The 23,200-nt window shown below is 42.7% G+C and overlaps 1 protein-coding gene across 4 annotated transcripts in view; it reads left to right on the top strand.

Annotated features, from left to right (window-relative positions):
• NAB1 (NGFI-A binding protein 1) overlaps positions 1–23,200 on the top strand; it is a 314,417-nt gene that overhangs the window by 268,529 nt on the left and 22,688 nt on the right. For 2 of the 4 annotated variants that reach the window (XM_050916367.1, XM_050916366.1), the window contains exon 1: positions 18,424–18,625. In XM_050916367.1, coding sequence (XP_050772324.1) covers positions 18,482–18,625 — 144 coding nt within the window. In that variant the 5' untranslated portion in view covers positions 18,424–18,481. Of the gene's footprint in view, positions 1–17,604; positions 17,869–18,423; positions 18,626–23,200 lie in introns of those variants that run through there. The other 2 variants (XM_050916368.1, XM_050916369.1) reach the window with 2 other exon arrangements.

Below are 23,200 nucleotides of genomic sequence, written 5' to 3'. Positions count from 1 at the left end.
GAACTTCGAAGACCACATGATAGTGTAAATATTGTAAATGGTAGGAAAGTAGAACTTAAAAAGGGAGATGTAAATTATATGATACTATTCAGGTGTAAAATACCTTATTTAAATGTATCTCAGCCATACCTAGCAGTGCATTAAAGGGTCTTTACTGAACGCATCTTCACTGATGCATAAGCAAGCCCTGTAGCCACTCCTTATCTGGTACAGATGAACATGACAGGACTGTACCATATTGCTCTGCTGGCCAAGCACCAGACTTTGAGTTGGACTATGGCCTGTCCAAGGCCCTTCAGAAGGAAGAGGTGTCGGCAGCCGGACTGACTGTATATTTTATTTTTCTTCGTTTATTTTCTTGCTCCTAAGTTGTCTGCCCCTGGGATCCTGGAAGGGCTGAGCATCCAGAGGGACTTGACTGGAGGGCTGAAATCAGAGACTCTGGCCCCTTCAGAGTACTATGGAGTGCCCTCACTCGAGCGACCTGACCCAGAGTGAGTATGCAACCCCAACAACTCCCGAAGGGGGTGCTGGTGCAAGACTAGAATCCTGACCTCACAATGTGCTGGAAATCCAAGCATTAAGAAGTTCACATATTTTGTGGTCTTTAGAAAGCTGGCTACTAATTTCCAGAACAAAAGGACATTGTGTAATGACTTGAGACTACCTGAAGAAGCATGAAGGGGATCATGGTGCAGTTGTGATTATGTACCGATTTCTCTGTTCTTTGAAGAAGCCCTTTGAGTAGGTTTTAGGTGTATTTTATTTATGGCTATGGACCTGCTTGTGAACTTTCACTCTGATAAAAAAAAAAAATCACATGTAGGGAAGTAGTCAGCTGAGACTTTTGGGTTTTTTTTGCTAATTTCTGTTTGTTTTGTTGTAACCTCATCCCCCTTCCCTCAACCCACTCCCAGCCTCATTTGTCTGTATTGTCCACCTGTTGCCTTTTATCTGGAATGTTGGTTGTGAGCTATCTGGGGCAGGGACTGTCTTCTTTGTTGTTTGTCTGTGCAGCACATTGCAAAATGGGTCTCACATCCTTGATAGGGGTTCTGAGGCTGTACTGTAATAATAATAATGTATTGTACCATAAACTTGCATGGTGCTTTACAAACATAGGCCAAAATATATTCCTTGCCTGAAAGCGCTTACAGGGTAAGATTCTGATTCAGTAAGGTACTTACGCATGTGAGAGGCACCACTGAAATCAGTAGGAATACTCACATAAATTACACATATGCTTAATTATTTTGCTGAAATGGGGTCTGTGCAGGGCCGGCGCTTCCATTTAGGCAACCTAGGCAGTTGCCTAGGGCGCCAGGATTTGAGGGGTGGCAATTTGGCAGCGAGGGGTCCTTCGCTCTCCAGGTCTTCAGCACAATTCTGCTGCGGGTCCTTCACTCGCTCCGGGACCCGCCACCGAAGTGCTCCAAAGACCGGGAGCATGGAAGGACCCCCGCCTAGGGCGCCAAAAGCCCGGCGCCGCTCCTGGCTCTGTGGCCCAGATCTTCAAAGAGATTTAGGCACCTAAATCAAAGGGAGTTAGATGCATAAATATCTCTGAAAATCTGGGCCGAAGTAGCTGTTCTGCTGCAGTGCTGAGTAGTGGGAGCTCTATGCTTGCAGAATCAGGCCTGTAGTCAGACAAGTCAAACACTGTTATGTTATAGCTGTCAGCTCTAGAAACTGTTTGCATTCTGTATGTTCCAGTCTGCACACTGAGTAAAAGTTACAAAGGGAAGGGTCGACAGTGGAGGGGCTGGTGGAAGTTTGCATGCACTAGGAACTGAGATGAAGTATACCTCTAAATCTGTATCCAAGTTAAAGTATTGCTGAGACATGATTCAGATCGCGCTTTTCCTTCTATTCCAGTGTCACTCAGCTCCTCTGCCTAGCTTGCCCCCTCCTAATAAAGTGTATTACAGGAGTCTCATTGCACAACGAACAATTGGTTGTAACCTCAAGGTGAGTTAGCACTGGATGTTTTTATGGGATCACCAGGGTACTGCCTATTCCAGCCTTATTCATTCCGTCTGAGGTCCCAACAAAGGGGATGACAAGACAGGACAACAAATTGACCCCTGCTCCAAGAAACTAGATAAGGTAGATAAGGTAGAAAGGGGAGGCCTCTATTCTAAATCCATGAGAGGAGAAGACAAGATAGTGGATAAAATTGCCAGGAGTCCTTTGAGTTGCTGATGGAACTGGTGTCTCATTTCAGGTGCCTCAGGAGCAGGCATTATGACACTAGGATATGGAGTCACAGGAGAAAGAGTGGCTGATTTTTGGAGATGCAGCAAGAAAAGTGTTGTTGTTATTAATGGCTAGTATTACTGTAGTGCCTAGGAACCCCAATCAAGGACAGGACCCCATTGTCCTAGCTGCTGTACAGTTAAGTAACAAAGCCCCGCCCCCACGTAACTTAGAATCTGTTTGGTCAGACAGGACACTGTAGGTGGATTTAACAGACAAATCGAGTGGAGATAGGTTGGAAGGATGAGATAGCAATAAAACAAACAGAAAAAGCAGAGTCACAACTTGTCACTCGCCTAACCAGTGCCAGATGGGAATTATTTGCAGGCATCATAGCAGAGGTAGGTTTTACAGAAGGCTTTGAAAGAAGAGAGGGTGGCAGCTTTACAAATTTTGACAGAGATTTTCCCATGTCAGGTGGGAAAAAATGTTGAATGTCTCTTTGGAATTTTAGATATGCATGTTTGTCAGTCTTTGTATGCTGGCTTGTAAGTCACGCATATGCTTGTTTTTCACTACTGTATTCAACCGAAAAAAACTCCCCAAACACTAAAGATCAAAAAGTTTATAGATTCGTGAGGCTGAACAGTTTCTTTTCTTTGTCTATTTAAAAAAAAATCTGAATTGGAAGATGAGAACCTGCCCACTACAAATTCATACCCAGATAATTATAGGATCAGACAACAGCAATGTACTTTTTCAAACAGAGACTAGTAAATGCTTACTGTAGCCAAATGGGCCTATTCAGCAAAATCCATGGCGAAAAGAATAAAGGTTATCCAAGAAACAGCTTTGTGGTTATACTGGGTGTGGGAAATGAAATAGACAGGCATTAAAAAGGGGGAAACATTGATGAAGCGGATTGCTTTATCTAATGTCAGAAAGTGTTTTTGTTGTTTATTCTAATCCTTTTGTCTTCTTCCCATGTATGTTTTGTAGAATGAAAATAACTAGTTAAAATACTTTCAAGTGGGACCATAATTTCAATTACAAGATTCTAGCTGCATATCAATTGTTACAGGAAGTATTGTCCTTCTCATGGTGCTAGGAGAGGCTGAAATTGTATTTGTAACAAGAGTAGGGGCATCTTTTGAGGTTTGGGTTGATCTGAATTTGAATTCTGATAGGATTGAATAGGTTTTTGTTTCATAACAACTGTTAGACTTGTTCAGTGATGAATTTGATATCTGTCCCCAGACAGTCAGGCAGGTAGGGATTTAAAGATAAAGGTCCAGTTGGCAAATGAACTGGAAGGGAAGGGGTCACTTGGGGACGTGTTGTTGGCCTCTTGGAATTGCATGGAATGCAAAACGCAGATCAGCCTATGGTAAGGGCCTCTGGCTGACCAGGCTTCTAACTCTTCTGAGGTCTGAGGGTTTTCTAGCCTCTCTGGCCCCTTTTTTTGCCAACAGACTTTCAGTCCAGTTTCAAGAGCTGATGCATGAACTTTTGACTTTAACTAACTTTCTATGCGATATCTTATCAAAAGCCTCACTGAACCCACATTAGATAAATTACAGCCACAGCCCTCTCTTTCCTTTCTTTTTCTGATTCACTTCCTCCTAGAATTCTCTGGCAAAGAATTCACCTGACCCAATCTGTTATTGGTGAACCACTTGGTCATTTTCCAATCTATCTCTAAATTCTGGACCATTTCGCCCCGAATAAACAAGATCCTAAATGCATCAGTCAGATTCCTGGCACAACTAAATTGCCTGGTCATGTGGCTCCTGAGCTACGGCCTTACCTTGTCTCCCAGTCTGTCAGTGCAGAATAATTTTTTATCCTTATTCACAATCAGTAATTCCAGGTCTTGCACCACCCCATTTGTCATATTTCCTTATAACTCAGTTTCTGAAGGTGTCTCAGATCCTACATCTCTAGATTGATGTCTGCTCCCCAAATGCCACCTTTGCATAGCTGATGTAAGTGAGCACGTTATGGCTAAATTATGCACATTATAAATATTATGATTCTAAATTAGCTGTATCTCCTCCACAAAGGGAGCTAGGCATCACTGTAGAGAGATCAGTGAAAATCTCTGCTCGGTATGCAGCTGCGGTCAACAAAACTAACAAATTGTTAGGATGCATAAAGAATGTTATAATGCCTTTATATAACTCAGTGGGGCAGTCTCATCTGGAATACCATGGGCAGTACGGGTCACCCCTTCTCGAAAAGGTATTGCAGAACTAGAGGAGGTTTAGAGAAGACTGATCAAGGGCCTGAAACAATTCTGCTGTGAAGAGAGATTGAAAAGATTGGGATTGTTTACCTTAAAAAGACAAAAAGGGACATGATAAAATGAAAAAGAATGATTTAGAGAAGTAGATCTGGAATTTCTGTTTCCCCATCTCATAGCACATTCAAAGAAATAAGAAGTGGGAAATTCAGAAGTGATAAAAGGAAATACTTTTCCATACAACATATAATTAGACTGTAGAACTCACTGCCACCGGATGGCACTGAGGCAAGAATTAGCAAGATTCAAAAAGGGATTGGACATTTATCAAGAATATCCAGTGTTAATTAATGATAATATTCTGGAAGGGTCATTAAAACTCATGCTTCAGGGTTTAAACCAATATCTAACGATTAGAGACCAAGATGGAGGGGAAAGGGAGATTTAATCTCCATCTGCCTATGGTGAGGTTTTTACATCTTCCTCTGACTCATTTAGTAGTGGCCATTGGCAGAAACAGCCTACTGGGCTAGATGGACCTCAGCTGTGATCCAGTCTGGCAATTCCTGTGCTCTTACTGCCAAAATTACAGTAGGTATACACTATTTTTTTGGGTGTCCAGACCACGCACCCAAACTCTGATCGTTCAGAGGAGCTGAGTACCCACAACTCCTGATGAAGTCAATACGAGGTGCAGGTGCTCAGTAAATCTGAAAATTAGGCCTTAAGCCCCAGATCCAGCACCACTGAAATCAATGGGATTTTTATCATTGCTGTCACATCGAGCAGAATTTGGACCCTAATGTATGCTTCTCAGCTTGAATACCTGGAACATTAAGTCAGAATTAATTAGCACTTTTTAAAATGTTTGTCTCTGTTCATTTTGTCTGGACTATCTCACTTTGGAATGCTAGGAAGATCCCTTGCTAAATACATAACAGTCAGGAGCTAGACTTTCCTTGCTAATATTGGTTTCCCCAGCAGAATTCTTGTATGATCCTTTCTAAAGAACACATTGCCTTGGGTTTCTGGTTCCTCAAGTGAGACTAGGTTATAGTACCCCATACAGAGACAGGAGATATATTAAAATAATAAATAAATAATAAATGGTCATCCTAGAGATTCCAGGAATCACTTCAATTAGCACTGAAGTGCAGGTCTAGAGTGAACTGCAGTAGCTGTTTAACAGTGCACAGCAATACTGACTAGGAAGCAGTCAATAAGATTGCCATATCCAATTAAAACTGTAGAGGATTTAGGTAGGCAGAATGCAGTTACTTCAAATTGCAGTGTCTAGGACATAGGGTCCAACACTCCTAGTCTTGTGAAAAGTGACACAGGCTATTTAATTATGATGAGTAATCAAGCCTAGACCTGGCTGAACACATTATTTTTTTCAATTTGCTGGCACGTATTGAATAATCAAAAACAAAAAGTCATTTTGGAGTTACTCAAAACTGAAATTTTTTAAATTCTTCCGTGACTCAAAAAGTTTTAAAAAAATAAATTTTGGGTCAATCTAATGCTAAATGTTTTGTTTCGATTTTGAGTGGGATTTTTAGGGGGTTATTTCCCTTATGAAATGGAAGGAATTTTCAAAAGGAAAAGGCATTTTGAATTGAAAAATCAAAACATTTCATTTAAAAAATGTCAAACTGAAACACTTTGACTTTTTCTGAATTCGCCCAGCCCCAAACAGCAATTCAGCAAAAACGTCACAAATTAATGAATCATTTTGGTGTTGCTGAGTCTGCATTTTTTTTGCTGAAAAAAGTTTCAGCAAAAAAATTTCGCCCAGTTCTAGTTAAGACTTCTATTGTTATAATTTATTTGTATTACAGTAGCATCCACAATGTGCTAGGCACTGTCAAAGCAACTAATAAGCACAATCTCTGCCCCAAAGAGTTCATGCTCTGAGAAGATGAGCAACAAACTAAGGGTAGAAGAGAGAGAGAAAATATACAATGAATTTATACACACACAGGTACGTGCTATCCCAAGCTGACTTTCTGCCTTATCATTACTACACATTATTAATTGGCTAATTTCTTGTAGGCCTTGTGGCAAACTCTCCCATCTTGAGGGAACTGAAGGGAAGAGTAGTGGCCTTACACACTAGTGTGCCCACCACTGTGGTCTCCCTAGTGCCCAGTACCTTTAAATTCAGTCCTGGTTGATAAAGCCCTTTATTAATGATAATTGACTGTCCAACCAGGTCATATCCCTACCCCTTAGGCAATAACTAAGGGCAGGTCTACACTTACAACACTGCAGCTATGCCACTGTAGCACTTCCAGTGAAGATACTACTACGCTGATGGGAGAGCTTTTCCTGTTGGCATAGTTAATCCACCTCCACAAGAGAACATAACATAAGAACGGCACTACTGGGTCAGACCAAAGATCCATCTAGCCCAGTATCCTGTCTTCTGACAGTGGACAGTGACAGGTGCCCCAGAGGGAAAGAACAGAACAGGTAATCAGCAAGAGGTGGTAGCTATGGCAATGGGAGAAGCCCTCCCATCAACATACTGCTGTCTACACTGTCTACACAGTGTGACTATGAATTTTTCACATCCCTGAGGGATGTAGTTATACCAATGTAAATTTATAGTGTAGACCTGGCCTAAGATGCTGCCCTTGCTGCGAAGTGCACCTGTCAGTCAATGTACTACAGAGTCTCTGTCTCTCACTGGGTAGTGCTGTTGTATTTACAAAGAAAGAGAAAATATCCCACTGGTAAAAAAGCAAAAAACCTCCAGAAAAGAGTCAGTGCTTAAACCAGAACCACTACTTTCACTATTCCCTCTGACTCTGAATTGTCGTTGTTGGATCCTCTGCCCTTCCTTGCAAGTGGACAGGAGGAGGTTTGTTTTGGCTGGAATTAGACAGGCACAGGTGGTATCACCAGCTGTAAATCGGAGGAGGCACTTCCTGATTATGACCACTGCCTACACTTAAATCATTGCCAAGAGGGAAGATGCTGGAGAGTGTAGATGCCTTCTCCTTACTCCAAGAAAGGACCTGGAATGTGTTCATAATTATACTTTGCAAGTCTATAAAGCCTTTCACCTGGGGATTCAAGGTTGCTTACAAACATTTGATTTTGCAAAACCCCTGTGAAGTAAATATATATTATCCACATTTGACAGATGGGTAAACTGAAGTACCCTGTGGCTCGAACCAAAATATTCAAATGTATGTGCCTAAAGTTAGGTGCTTAAATCCATATAAAAGTCAGTGGGGGAATGGGAGTGTTCAGCACAACTGAAAACCAGACCATTTTTTAAAGTGCCTAAATATGGATTTAGATGGCTTCCTACCTTGGGTAAAATCTTGGTCCCACTGAAGTCAATAGGATTTTTGCCACTGCCTTCAAAGGAGCCAGGATTTCACCTCCATTTTTAAGCACCCAAGTTTGGTCTGAGTGACTTGTCTAAGATCACACAGTAAACTAATCATCTTGGTTTAGTAGCTAGGAATCCTGACTTCTCACTCTTTGCTCTAATCTTCAAATACTGTCAAAGACACTGCACAGACGCTGCTTTTGCAGCAGCTCCATTATTCTCAAATGCAAGTATATAAAATTGTGTGTAGTTAAGTCTTTTATTACTAGGTTAGAGTTTTTATTAGTTGTTGCTCGTTTTCCTGGGCAATCACCTTCCTACAAAGAAGGCCTGTGCTGCTGGCTCTGACATGCCTTGTCTTTAAGAAACTTTAGGTGTTTTGTCTCTATACCTATCCATATGGAAGCTCTTGCACTGGGAATGATCACACCACTCGTTTGCTTGTGGTCTCAGTTTTTATTCATGGTGTCGAAATTAGGTAAGGCATACAGAACACACACTACATACATGCATAAAGCAAAAAGAGAGAGAGAGAGAGAGGCTATAGAATTTACCCACCAAAGAGCTGCTCTCCCACACGCAGGGAGAGAGAAAGATTAAAAGATTAAAGTTACAAACTAAAAACTGCCTCAGGGTACTGATGAGATATAAGTGACTGGATGCTAAGCCAAACACCCACTCCTGGGGTGCAAAGTCACACTCACTGTCACTCAAACCAGGTTCGCTCTCCCCCCACCACCACCTCCACTATTTTTACAGACCAAAGAATTAAATAAAAATATTCTTAGCACTGAAAAAAGGTGTGGAACAACATGCATGGGGGTTTAGTTGGTGTTGTTAATGCAATGCACTTGCCTTGCACCTCTGGAAACAGGAGTTCACATATTGGCTTTGTTTAAGGAATGAATTTTTTGGTGGTCCCATCCTGATCTTCATTTGTCAGTATCCTAAACCCATTGAACTACCATCTATTTCTATTAAGGAGAGGCTCAGGATAGTTATTGCAAGGTTGTTGTAATTCCAGATTGATCCGAATTAGTAGAGTTGCATGGGGGAGGTTTTCACAATCCCTTACTGCATTTTGCGTAATTCTAACTAGTCCTATTTGTCCCTCAGTCCATGTATATTGAACTCACTCACCTTTTTGTAATTCATTAGGGTATATTTTACCTAGCAGAAGTGAACATTCTTTTCTCTTAATGAGACTGCATTAAATTACCCAGCTCAGGAGAACACACCTGGAGTACTGCCTGAGTGACAGCTGGGAGATCAGCACTGGTGCATCCTCCAGTTGCTATGATGTGGCAAGCAGGAGTGTGGACTTGGCAGGAATTGTGGCCAAGCATTCACATTTATGTCTGTGATTCACAGCTGATAGCAGTGGAAACCTTATGGATCTAGGCCTGTTCATATGAGTCTTTCCTACCTCCATATACCTCCCATACTCTCAGCGGTGAAAACACCACTGGCCCCTGTGCAGTGTTGCTGTTAGTCTCTTGGTGGTGGAGGAGGTCATGTGACTGTGGCCACTGGAGGTCACAGAACATGTGGAAGTTGCTCATAGCGCCACTGACATTTGGGTTCTATTTCTAGAGCCTTTGCAGTTTAAGGAAGGGAACCTGTCATGGAGAGCAGCTATTCCTTACTTCTTCCTGCTTCTGCTAGGCCCTTTCTGCACAATTCAGATTGACTCTGATGCTTAACTTGCACAAAGCAGATGCCATCAGCAATATGGTATTAGCTGCCTTTCTTCTTCATGAATCGCCTTCTGACCCCATTAGTACAAGCTAAGTTGCTTTGACTTCCTGCAATGCCCCATGGGAGAAGACCATAAAGACCTCCATTTCCAAAGTGATACGTAAAGTTTTTGCTGAACAGTTTCAATTGACTTCAATGGGCATTGCTAAATAACACACATGCAGAGCTTTGCAAATGGAATGGTGTTGAAGATAATTACATAACTAATGTTAGTGAAGTCCTGTGAGATCCTCAGGTGAACAGTGCCATATAAGGGAAAAGTATTTTTTTTTAAATTAATCATGTGCTTGCAGAGTTCTCAGTTTTTTTCCTTAAAAGGACTGAAATGACTCAAATGTCTAAAGTCTGACAAAGATTGAGAATTTCTTTAAGGGATTAATCCAAACTAGTATTATTTATTATTTTTTTGTGCCATTTCATTGACAAGGGCCTAAGTAACTAGATTATTGGGTGAAACTCTTTGGCCTCTGTTTAGACAGAAGGTCACATTCGATGATTGTAACCATCTCTTCCGGCCTTATACTCTTCGTCTATATCTTGAGAATCAGCAGGAAGCTTCATCCTACACTGCTGCTGAAACTGCTTCCTCTCCTGCCATTCTGACCATATCTCCCTGGCTTCCACCTTCCCATAAGGTTAAAACTTCTCTTCATTTTAACTTTCTGCACAGCTCTGCCCTGCCTACATCTCTGCCCTCATCAACTCCTACACACCACTCCATTCCCCAGTCTCCACCCAAGCTTCTCTCATGATTGCTCCTTTTGTCTACTTCACCCACTCCTTATACTTTGCACTTTCATCTTGCCCCTTCTGATTGAAACAGCCTGTTGCTTAATATTCATTATGCACCTTCCTTCATAAACTTTTTTGTTACTCCCCTGTACAGAGAGGAGTTCCAGCTATCAAAACTACACCCTGTTCTGTGTGTGTGTTTGCTCTGCAGTATGTTACATTAGCTTATACCTATGTGTGCCTTTAGACGTAAAATCTCTGGGGCATTGACTTTCAATAGGCACTGTCATCTGTTCGGCACATCCCACTCATTGCACAGTGTTATGGACACTTGGCGCTATTTAAATGATAGATAATAAAAACATGGATGCATATGCAATTAATTTTCGGTCTTCATAATTAAAAGCAAACAGTTTGAGTGTTTTCTTCACACACATTAATAGCATCCCCAAGAAATATGTTTCAAACATACATTTGAAATAATAATTGTGTTATGACCACTAGTAGCTGTGACCTAGCAGAATTAAACAGACTGTAATGAGGAGGTGAAGTGCCACATACGCCCTCACATTGTGCTCTTCCTCCTCCTCCTCCCCACTTCATCTCTTCTGGTGGCAGTCAGGGAAGCTGGGAACCAAACCGTGGGAGACATTCTGCTTGAAGCTCTTAAGGGAGCTATACCAGCTGCTGTGTTGGCAGCCTTGCAGTCTTGTCTTCCTGAATATAATTGCTTGCTGTTGATTTTTCTTCGATTCTGTAGAATGTATATGAGACTCAGATCTTACACAGACCCACGATAAACTCTAAGATTTGTGGGGAAGGGGTTAGAATAAAAGGAATCAATCCCATACATATTCTTGTGTATATTATATGCTACCTCCATACTCTGTGTGTATTTAAACCGTTTTAAGAAACTGGAAATAAAATGAAAAACACAGATTATGCTCTCTAGATCTGTGCAGTAAATTGGGAAGAGCAGTCACCTCCGCAGAAATATTACCTGTTATCTTCTTAGGTGTCCCAGCGGAGCACTCAGTAGGGTTGGGATCCATGCAAGGGGAAGAGGGAGGAACTGGGCTGGCTGGGCAGATAGGAAGGTCTGTGTAGGTTGGGGATATAATTAGGGGGCACAGATCTCCCATTTCACACACCCACATACGCACACTGCATCCATGCAGAGCTCACATTTGGGCTACATTCCCTCTTCTGGCCCCTTCATGGCTGGGATCCCTGGACCAATTATGGCTGGGGATTGAGGGCTATTGGTTGCAGAGTGGCACTAAACCTTTGCAACAATCCAAGGGTTTCTGTGGGTTTTGGAAGTGAATCTATGTTTCAGTCTTTGAGGGATGCGAGGAACCCAGCTACCTAATGGAATAACTTACACCTTCTTCCAGCTCTTCAGCATGTATATTACACCCACTCAGACACCCTTATGCATCAGTAGAGCAGGTGTAAGTAGGTTCAAGTAGGTCTTTTGCATGTAAGTGACTCTAACTTACACCCTTTTATGCATCGTTTTTGAATTTCAACCACAAACTGTTGGGCTGAATGCAGGAATTACTGGGTAAAATTCTATGGTCTGGGTTACACGGGTCAGACTAGTTCAAGGGTAGGCAAACTTTTTGGCCCAAGGGCCACATCTGGGTATGGAAATTGTATGGTGGGCCATGAATGCTCATGAAATTGGGGTTTGAGGTGCAGGAGGGGGTGAGGCTTCCGGCTATGGGTGTGGGCTCTGGGGTGAGGCTCAGGATGAGGGGTTGGGGGTGTAGGAGGGTGCTCTGGGCTTGGACCAAGGGATTTGCAGGGCGAGAGGGGGATCAGGGCTGGGGGAGGGAGTCAGGGATGTAGGCTCTGGGTGGCACTTACCTCAAGCAGCTCCCAGAAGCAGTGGCATGTCCTCCCTCTGGCTCCTACACGGAGACATGGCCAGGCAGCTCTGCGCACTTCCCTGTCCACAGGCACTGCCCTTGCAGCTCCCATTGGCTCCAGTTCCTGGCCAATAGGAGCTGTGGGGACCACACTTGGGGTGAGGGTAGCGTGCGGAGCCCCCTGGCTGCCCCTACGCATAGGAGCCAGAGAGGGGACCTGCTGCTGCTTCCAGGACCACAAGGAGTGGGGCAAGCCCCTGACCCTGCTCCCCGGTGGGAGTTCGAGGGCTGGGTGTGGCCCTCGGGCCATAGATTGCCCACCCTTGGACTGGATGATCATAATGGTCCCTTCTGGCCCTAAAATCTATGAAAATTAGCCCACAGCTTGTAAACACTTCACAAAGGAAGGTCTGAAATAGACGTGAGGTGTTCTTATGAAGGTGTGGTATTCTGTGTGCTGAGCTTGTAGTATACAGGTCACTGGATCCCACTGATTTTGTTTCTTTCTTTTGACATTTTCCCTGTTGCATCTATCCAATGCCTTAGGCATATTACAACCAGTTAAAATACAAAACATAAAACACAGATAATCATCCATAAAAGAACAGATCTCCTGATGAAGAGTCCCAAAATCCCAGCCCCAGTCTCCTAAGGAAGAGACCCAAAATCCTAATCCTAAATCAGATTCCTTCCATTCCTCAACCCCTGCCGGCCAATCCCACCACCCTACCCTGGCCCCAGAAAAAGCCTTGGAGAACAGGTTCCCAAAGGTCAGGGGGACTGTAAACAGATCCAGGGCACTTAAGCCCGCAAGATGAGAAAATCCTTTGATAGGGCCAGGTTTTGCACCAGCTTCCATGCTGTGTCATTGCATGAGATATGACCAGGGCACAATATGAACTTCTCCCTTAAAGCATTGCAAAAGGCACTTCTACCCTGCTTTCTGTTGGGGAGCGCTATGGCTGTCACATCACCTGCTCCAGGTTTTCTCCTTTCCACTCCAAAATCTAATCATGTTGGAAGGCATGTAAGACAAGTGTATCTCATCCTTCCCTCCCAGACTTGCTATCTAGGGCAACCCAGAAGGGTGTGATTTTTCCCCAGCTTCAGTGTCACCCATCAGAAGCTGGAGACTAAGTGTTCTAAGCACCAGATTGAAAAAAAAACAACAAAACGTTGTGATCCCTGGGTTAAGTGCTCTAGAGGAATTAACTTAGCCCTTCTTCCTTACAGAGTAGATACATTGAGTTTCATACAATTTGATGTGTGGACAATGTTTTGCATGAATCCCTTGTATGTCTGCACCATAAAGAGCTCTTGGAACTGTATGTAAGAGAAGAGGTTTATGGCAGTGTCTTTGATCAAAATTTCACTCCGCACACTGTTGTGCAATGTCGCTGCCCCTTGCCCCCAGAGGTGGCTGCGTTTCTGTTGTGCTGTACGTACAGTGTTTAAAGCATTTGAGATGAAAGTGCTACCAAAGTGTGATGATATTTTACAACCCTAATTATCATTATTGTAGTGCCTAAGGGCGTATGCAAAACCATTTTGAGTGGGAGGAGAGAAGGTAGCACTGTGAACATTTTTGTGGTTTTGCAGGGCAATGCACAATCGCGTTTTCTCATGGGAACCATGCAGTATGCCAGCGAGAAAAGCTGCATGGACCTCTGTGTCTAGTCCATTAGTAGACTCATGGCCCAGACCCAAAGGTAAAGGATATTACAACAGCCATCTCCATGTTAAGTAAGAGTTCATCTGTCTCTACTTCCATCCCCTGCAGCGGTCCTAAATACAGTGACTATTCCATTTCTGTACATGCACCTACAGCTTAAGCTTGATGTTCTTCCTCAGGCAAAACTGCCTTTGAAGTCAGTGGCAGTTTTGCCTGAGGAATGAGTTCAGGATTGAACAACTGCTGATTTGTGGCACCAGTTTGTTAGACTGGAAACAGCAACCTCTACAGTAACCTGCCTATTTCTTGACTTCAGTACACAAAGCAAGTGGAGCATGCACTCCTTCTAAACTCCTACCCATCCACATTATGTGTGTGTGGGTGGAGGGAGAGACAATGAGAAAAACAGAGAGGCCTTGTGTAGCATTTCTGGCACTCAAAGGATCTGGATCATAAACATTCAGGCAGAATTTGCCATAGGAACCTTTATAGCAATGTAAACAGTCTTTATGCAAGCCTATATATATATATATGGTTAACGCAAGCCTATATATATATATATATATATATATATATATATATGGTTAACACAATTAGTTCCAAAGTTATAATGAAAAAAGACAAGACAAAAGCAGGGCTTTGTGACTGTATCACAAAATAAAAATAAGGCAGTTAATTAGTCTTGCTTTTTCTGAAAATTATTTAGGAGGCTTAGAATACTTCAATATCCAATCCAGTTGAAGAGGAAAAAGTTACCTTCAAAAAAAAGGGATGAAAACATTTTTAGAGCAGCCTTTGAGTGACGAAGCACTACCACTTAGATACAAGGACGCTCACCATGAAAACCACCTTTTCACCCTTTGTCAGGGCAATGGTTATTGTTATCCCTTTTGATCTGGATGGTTAGCCAACATTCAGAAGCCATGGGTTGTTTCTGTTAAGAGGAGAAATTGATGACAGATTTGGGTATTTTTGATGCAATCCTGTTTATTTACAAAGAATTATAAAAAGAAAGAAGTACAGAAAGTTCTGTTTTCCTGAACATAGTAGGAATGAAACAGGAGGCAGTTTCTTTGCTCACAGTTCCAAATCTCTTTCCAGCCAGCACTCTGCCCAAAAATCTCTCCAGTGTTTTTTCCCCTCAGAATCATGCTACAAGTGCTTCTTTTGTTGTTTGCTGGCTTTCTACTTCTCTCCACTTCTTTCTCTAGTTGCTTCTGGGTGCTTTGACTTACAGACACACAAACCTTAACCAAACAACCTCTTCCCAGCTCTCTATTTGCATTCAGTCCCCAGCAAAACTCCTCTACCCACATATCTCAGCTTCTGACTAGTATTGCATGTGGCCTTCCATTTTAAGCAGTGGCTTATAATGTTTCAGCTATCTTACTCCAAAAAGGAGCCTAAATGCCTTATCCTGTATGAAGGGTGTTTTGTTCACCAGCTTTAACAAGCTTTCACTCAACTCCATTATGACAGTATTTGTTATTTTGCTAAGGTCTCTGAAATGGGCATCTAGCATGGACAAAAAGCAGGTTTCCTGTAAGAAAACATAAAAAAGGCAGCAGGCCAGTTTCTGCCTTGTTATATCAGTGCAAATTCACTGTGACTTCACGGAGGTTGCGTGAGTGTCACTGAGGGCAGAATTCAGCCTTATATTCATTTAAAATGTACGTTTTACTTTCTACAAACTTGTTTAGATCACATACTGGTTTTCAGATGTCCTTAAGTATGTAGTTGATATGGTGGATGATCTACCATAGATTTCCTGAATAAATCCTTTTAAAAGGTGTCTGACATGATAGTTGAAAAATTGAAAAACAAACTCAGTTTTGTTTGAACGTGGTTATCAAAGGGTTAGCACATGACTCAGCCTCCTAGCAGGCAAGTACATATGCAAACGAACTAGTATGAATTTTAGTAGCATACTGATAACCAATGTAGTAATTTTAAGGCAATGGAAAATGTTCTCAAAAAAGAAAAGAACTAAGTTTCTCCTATTTAAAAAAAATCATATGTAGTCTAAAATTTGCAAGAAAGGAATTCGTATTTGAGGTGAGCACCTAACACTAATTAAACCTGTTTTATTACGTTTCTAGATTTTCCCTGTTTTGCTTTCTCATTCTTTACACTTTGTCTTTTTTCCCCTCTTATCCACTAAGCAGGATTTAAATGGTGTCAAATTCTCAAATTATCCTTTAATCAATTGCTTGGCTTTGCTTTTTTAATACTGGCTAACTATTGTATACTATATGGCTTTCCCTCAGTTTACTTGGTCTGAGGAAATTTTATATGTTTTAAAAATCCATAAAATTGAAATGAACTTCTAATGAAGCAATAATAGAGAACAAGATTAGAATTGTAATTCAGGCCAGTACAGAATCACATAATTGGTGAGCCAGGACACAATGCCTCATCTTGATATTGAACAAAAATAAATCCTATTTTTTGTTTTGGGGTTTTTTGTCAAGGAAAAGAAAAATCTACAAAAAAGGGAATCAATTCACCATATTCTAATCAAACTGGTACACAAAGAGGCTAGAAATTATTTCCTGAAATAGCATTGCAGCTGTCATCATTAGATGGCATTATTAAAATCAAGGAGACAGTAAGAAGTAGCCTTGCTGGAAGATTTTGGTACACAAAAAAGGGAGAATTTGTTTTATTCTGTATACACCTCACTACTTTTTGCTGGTTCCATTGGGAATATTATTTTGATTCATTGCACAGTTAATATAGGCAACAAATTAATAGTCTACATTAATTCATGGTTTGTGTCTTTACTACATTTATCAGTACTTCAAGGAAACTTTACATAAATTACCAGTTTGATTCTTGACCCCAACCAGTAAAAGTCTCTGTAAATAACAGACCGCATTCCCATTAAAGAGAGGTCTATTAACAAATGGAAAGAACAATTTCATATAATGCATAATTTCACTATTACCAGTACAATAATTTTAAGATTAACACCATATTATTGAATTACATCTACAAATACTTCCTTTACTTTTATAAAAAAGTTTCACTTTTTATTACAGGTTTGATTACTAGTTTAGAATAAATGTTTGTATATTTACAGTCATTGACATGAGAGAGGAGAAAGAGGACACACTTGTTTACTGTTCACTTGCTTTTAGATCTAGACAAAGGAATAATGGCTAAATCTGAGAATACCCTGAGTGTTAGGTTGGCTCAAAAGGCAGAGTTTTTCCTTTCTAGGTCCCCACTTTGAATGCAGCTCATGTTGGTAAGTGACTGAAAGTTGTTAGCATTTGAAGGCCTATGTATAAGTGGTCTGGTTCTTGGTAAACCACCATCACAACTGTCAATCATCAATGATAATAAAATTATAATAATCTGCATCTTTGTTGTCAGTCTCAGATAAGAGGGCAGGAACTGGATGGCCAAGTCAAATTAATTGCTTTTTTCATCCCCAGATGTGGTTCTTCTGGGTTAGTGCTGGGGATTGATGTAGGAAAGCCTTTAACTATGCTTTGGATACAGAATTTCATTCCCAAAGACTATCACATTGGCACTTCTAAGTGAAAATAGTGCTGATGAGAAGAGAAGCACTTGCACTTCGCTCCTGATTTTCAATCATGCACCTGCATACAAACTGTTTTTCAACCAGGCTACTATCAATTCCACCTCTGCATCTTCCATCGCTGCCACTTTCACATTGGCTACATTTACAACAGCGGTGGCAGAACCCTTCCACCTTCCCCTGTTAACTTGGGCGAGGAAGCTCTAGCATGGATACGCAGCCTGCCGCAGAGGGAATTTTAAGAAGCGCCCCGAACAACATCTGTTTTCAGCTGCCTGCCTGCCTTGTCCTTTGGTTAGAAGAATTCACCAAGAAAACAAACGTGAAAGAGACAAAAGAATCTGGCCGCCCCCAGCGTTGCTGTCTCTAGGACAGACCCCCCGGGAGTCTTAGCTACTGCAGCAGCTCTTGGTGATGTGAAAGTTTCTGGCTGAGCTAAATGAGAAAACTGTGGCCGCCAAGAGAGGAGGGCAGGGACTGAAGACGATTCTCCACAAGCCGGTGGGTGAGCAGGGGCGGGTTTGAAGAGGCTCCCGGGAAAAGCCGGTTACCTCCCCCAACGGCCACAGGCCGGGCCGCCCGCGGGTCGGGGCTGAGCGGCACAACGAGAGCTTAGCGGACGGGGCCGTCAGCGCCCGGAGCCGGCTCAGCGAGGCTCTCCCCGGCAACACCTCGCTGGGCGGCGCCCCAGGGCCGTGCGCCTCAGTGGGACGCCCCGAGGGTGGGTCCGCGCCCGGGCCGGGGTGCGCGCGCTGTCCCTGCCAGCAGCGGTTTCCCGGGGGGCGCAGGACGGAACTCCCCGCCCGAAGCAGCTCCGCTTCCCCTACCCGGGCCGGGCCCGCTCCGCTGCTCCCTCCCACCCAGGCCGCGACAGCCGGGCCCGCAGCCACCCCCGCCCCTCCGCGGCCCACGCCAGGATCTGCGTCACGCGGCCGCGCGTGGGAGGGCGCCGGAGCGCGGCGCATGGAGCAAGAGCGGAATCTCCCCATGTGACCGCGCGGGAGGGGGCGGCGGGGGCGGGAGGCGGCTCCCTCCGCCCCGCCCTCCGTGAGCGCGCGCCCAGCCCTGGCCAGGGAAGAGGTGGAGGGGCCCGGCTCCCCCACCCGCCTCGTCCATGGGAGAGGAGGAGTCTGGGCTGGCAGCGCGCAGGCGGGGGGGGTCCTTGGCAGTAACTTCGGGGCTGAGTCTGCAGCGGCGGGGCAGGACGGAGGAAACCCTCAGGCGGCCGGCGGCGGCGGCAGCAGCATCCTCCTGCGAAGTATGTATGTGTCCTGCGCGGCGAGTGTGCAGGGAGACGGCCAGTGCCCCGCGAGCGTGTGCGCTGCCTGCTGCAAAACTTGGGATCCGCTGCAAAGTCTGGCCGGGGGTGCGCGTGCAGGCAGCCTGTTGCAGAGTGTGTGATAACCCACTGCATTACCCTCTTGCAAATCATGTATCGTCTAGCTATGTACCTGTGTTTTTGTAAAGTGTATGTAGCGTGCAGGGCAGGAGTGTGGTTCCTCTTACAAAGTGTGCTTTGTCTTCTGGAAAGTGTGTGAAAATCTATGTTTGCGTTTATGTATTTATCCTACAGCAAAGGGGCTGGGAAAGCTCTTCCAAGGGAAATGAAAAGTTATTGTTCAGCCTTGCTTAAGTGCTCGGATGCTGTGCTGATGAGGGGCTGTGTATTATAGTTGAAGATACATTAAGGACGAGGAGGATGGGGTGGGAGGGGAGAGAGAGAAAGATAAAGTGGACTGTAAAAAGAAAAAATGCTGTTTCTCTGCCCTGTGGGGTGTTTTCGTTGCTGCCGCTGAGGAGTTTATTCCTGCTGCTGCTGCAGATTGCCGGAAGGAGAGGGCGGATTCATGTGTGTGTGTGTGGGTGATTCCCAGAGAAATCCAGTGCAAAAGGGATGAGGGAGTAGGCGGAAAGTACAGAAACATCCTTGCATTGTCTCTTCCTTCGGAGTTGGGGGAGGGGGTGCAATCCCAACTGTACCAGTTAGGGCATTGGTGTGAGGTTGTGGGCTCTGTGTCCCAGAGCTCTGGACAATAGAAGGATTTTGCAATTGCACAAATTAATGATTTTACTTCATAAAAAGTATCGTAAAGGTTAATTTACTGCTTCGTTAGTTGTTTTGTCTGGATTGGGTTTGTCGTATCTCATTGCTAAAAGAAACACTAAAAATCTCTTCAAAAAATAACTTCATCTGATCTGTAGAAACACAGATTAGGTAAAAATAAGTGCAATTCTTTTACTTCATATCTAGTACATACACCCACATGTGCAGTAATATGTCATGCATGCTTGTGTACGCACATCATTAATAGAAAATCAAAACCACTTTAATAAATGGACCTACAAAGGTCATGTGTCTTTATAGGGATCTCTAAAACCTAGGTGAAATGTTGGGTTACTGATTTTAGGTGTCTTGTTTCTCCCAAATTCAGGGATTGTAAAGAGATTTTTTTAATACAAATTTAAATATAAAATTGATAAATATTTTTGTGGTATCTGGTTTGTTTGTTTTTCCTTTCAGGCTATTCTGTTATGATCCAAGTTGCACCTTAGTTGAGTGAAAGAGTGGACATGATCTGTGAATTTGGTTGTAACTAATATCTTGGCAGCCACAGACAAAACTTAATGGATTGCTTTGGCATAGCAAGATTAACGAAAAATGGAACATCTGTAGTGAATGTTTCATAGTTGGTAAATAAATATTTAGGTTCAGTGGTGTCATTTTTTCCAGTACCCTGTCGCTTTACAGTTTCAAAATGTTTATCATGTAGATACACATCTTGCTGTATCTGACTATGAAATTTATGTTTAATGGACTACACTTGAGAATCACCTTGGAATTTTTTTTTTATTTTGGTACAATAATCTTGTCTACCTCTTAACACTTCTTAGGTCTGGCTACTGCAACTTGTTTCCATAGTTAGGTCTTTTACAAAGACTTGCTATGAAAATATAATGAATATGCATAGTAGCTAACTCTCAAATCTGAATGTAGTTTGTCATTGGAGACTTTTCAAAACACCAAGAGTGATCAGAATATATTATGGAATAGTCACTTTTTTTATATGCAGGACTTTCTTACGGGTACTGTTGTAATAACCCGAGCCTGGAGGCAAAGCTACCACAGTAAGGATGGTGATGTAGGACACTGACTAGAATAGATCCTATAATATGCTCTGCACAGCAGACCCCCATGCCTGTGTGAAGCTTTATTGATGTCAGTGGAGCTCCATGTAGGATCATGTGTCCACAGTTCAGAATTCTTCAAAAATACAAACTGGTAACAAAAACGAAACTGCTTGCCTCAGGTTGTAATGATGCAGAGGTACTGTAGTACTAACTAACATGCTTTGGCTGTAATAAATGTAACCTTAAAGGTTTTTTTTTTTTTTTTTTTTTAAAAGGCAAGACATTTCACTTTTTTTTTCTTGTGCCAACCACTATTTAAATTAGCGACAGCTTAATTGTAATACTATCCCTCCGAAACAAAAACTGCGACTAAAAACACTGTTAAAAGTGCTCAACTGCAATAACACAACCATAAAAAAGCTGGGAAATCACTTGCAGCCCGCAACCCTGAGTTCTTCTCTGCATTCCCTCCCCACATCCACCGTGTACAGCTAGTATGCCTCCTCCCTCTACCTCCATCCAAAATGTGCATCCTCTGCTCCTACCAGCTGGAATGGCTAGAAATGATTGTTTTCTGATTGTTCAGGATGTTGGGGTGGCATTGAAGTAAATGATTATGTGTAGCGTAGACTTCTGATTGTTTACGTTTGTGTGTTAGTGGAGGGAATTGTTTGTACTAAAGCTTTAGCATTCTGGTAAGTTATTGTTTGAAAGTCTGTAATAACACTGTGTTTTGTTTTTTCAGTATTTAATATTTGTGGTCAGAGTTCAGATGACATGGTGTTCAGAGGTAGAACACACACAGTGGGTGGGGAGTGGGAGTGAGGCAATGTCAGAAGAAGAATGCATTACTGTGGGTTGCAAAGGATGGATAACAATTTAACTAGTGGCTGTATTGTTGATTATTTGCAACCTTAAATGTATTTTAAAGTGTTCTTGTTTAGGGGAATTCCCTAGATTGGGTGTTTTGTATGTTTAAAAAAATCTGCATTAGTGTTATTTGTACCTATTCACATGAATGTTAATCTGGATTCTCCTCATTGTGTCCCCGCTCTGTTCTGACTTTCTACATGTTTCTTTCCCATATGTCCTCTGTAGAGTCCCATGGTCTTCCATTCCCAGTCTGGATTGCTCTTTTAATTATACACACACACCTGCTCCCCTGGTGCTCTTCCCTGCCTCTCTCCCCACAGTGAGTTGATAGGAAGAATGAGGCTTGAAGCTGGCACGGAAAGTTTAGCAAGGGTAGAGGATGGGGGGAGGAGAAAACCAGGTTCCCCACAGACTGTCTGTGGAGAGGTCTTCACGTCCCCGAGCTGTAATGCCAGTGTGCTGGTAGTTCACGTCTCCTTCTCACACCATAACAGAGGGCAGAGACTTGCAGTTGGAAGTGTCTGAGAGAGCTATTGGCTGCCTCCTGCAGTGTCAGCTTTTTCTGGGCACGTTTCTGTGTGTTGCCAGAGGAGAGTATGAATCTACCGGACCCAGCCAGCCATTGCACCGGTGCTAGAGGTTGGGAGGCTGAGATCTCCCACGAAGGGTGATATTTAATGTTTATAAAGCTGTACAATTTCATATTACTTTTCATAGGTTATAACTTGTTAGGTTCTGGTCTAACCAGTTGTGACACTTAGGGTGGCTGCTCAAAACGGTTAATGCTATCAATTGTGATTCAGACAAAATTAAATAAAACTTGTGCAAGTCCTTTTCTTACCTGAATGTTCACACACATCCTGTCACTACCATATCTGGCTTGTGAAGTTTACATAGCTCTCTTAATTTTCAGTTTCATTCGTAGTATTAAATCAAAGCTTTTTTTAATAGGCATCTAAAAACTGTATCTTTGTTACCAAAGTTCAGCTCTAACATAATTGGTTCCTGCAATTTTCTTGGGATGTTTAAGGGCTGTTGTTAATGGCAGAAGGTCATAAAAATGTAAAAATAATTTTTGCTTAATTTTTTCCTAGCAACGTCCCTTCACACACACAGTTATTCATTCTGGTATTAAAGTGTTTTTGAAAGCTATTGCACTGACCAGTAATTTGTAGAACGCATCACATTTTGTAAAATTTTCCCTGCAGGCTTCTAATCTGTCCATTTTAAAGTGCTGAGTGAGAGGAGATCAGGGAGAATATTAGCCAACCTGTTTCACATTGTAGTCCCAGTGCTTCCATAGCAGACTATAAATTATGCAATCCAGCCTTTCATGACCAGTGATTTAGCTTAAAACAATAATAGTGGAAACTACCCCACTGAATCTGTAAAACTAACCTTTGCGTTGATATTTATAATTTTTTTAAAAAATGAAATTTCCCAGGGCTTTGCTGGTTGTCAGCAGTAGCATTCACAAGATTTATGGGTAACAAGGGACTTTGATGCCCCTTTCCGTATACTGAAACAAATACTCTGCAGATATGAAAGTAGATCACTTTTTCCATGGAGTGTGGACTGCAGCACTGCGCTCGAGATGGGTCTGCATGTTAGGACTATTTAGAATGCAGCAGCACTTTTACTGAGTGAGGCTTCATGTCAAGGGCATGAACATCAGTATAATATGCATGGACTGCCTATTAGTTACCAGGCAGAGCTCAAGATGTGGATTTAAGCTCTAACAGCCCTGAATTCTTCAGTACTTTGACTGATACTCTCTCTCGGTTAGCAATCTCTCTCTCTCTCTCTCTCTGTCCCTTTGGGTGAAACTGCC

The sequence above is a fragment of the Gopherus flavomarginatus genome, chromosome 10 (genome assembly GCF_025201925.1).
Source record: "Gopherus flavomarginatus isolate rGopFla2 chromosome 10, rGopFla2.mat.asm, whole genome shotgun sequence".
Classification (NCBI taxonomy): Eukaryota; Metazoa; Chordata; order Testudines; family Testudinidae; genus Gopherus; species Gopherus flavomarginatus.
Note: the sequence above shows the minus strand (reverse complement) of the source record. Positions and strands in the feature narration are given on the sequence as shown.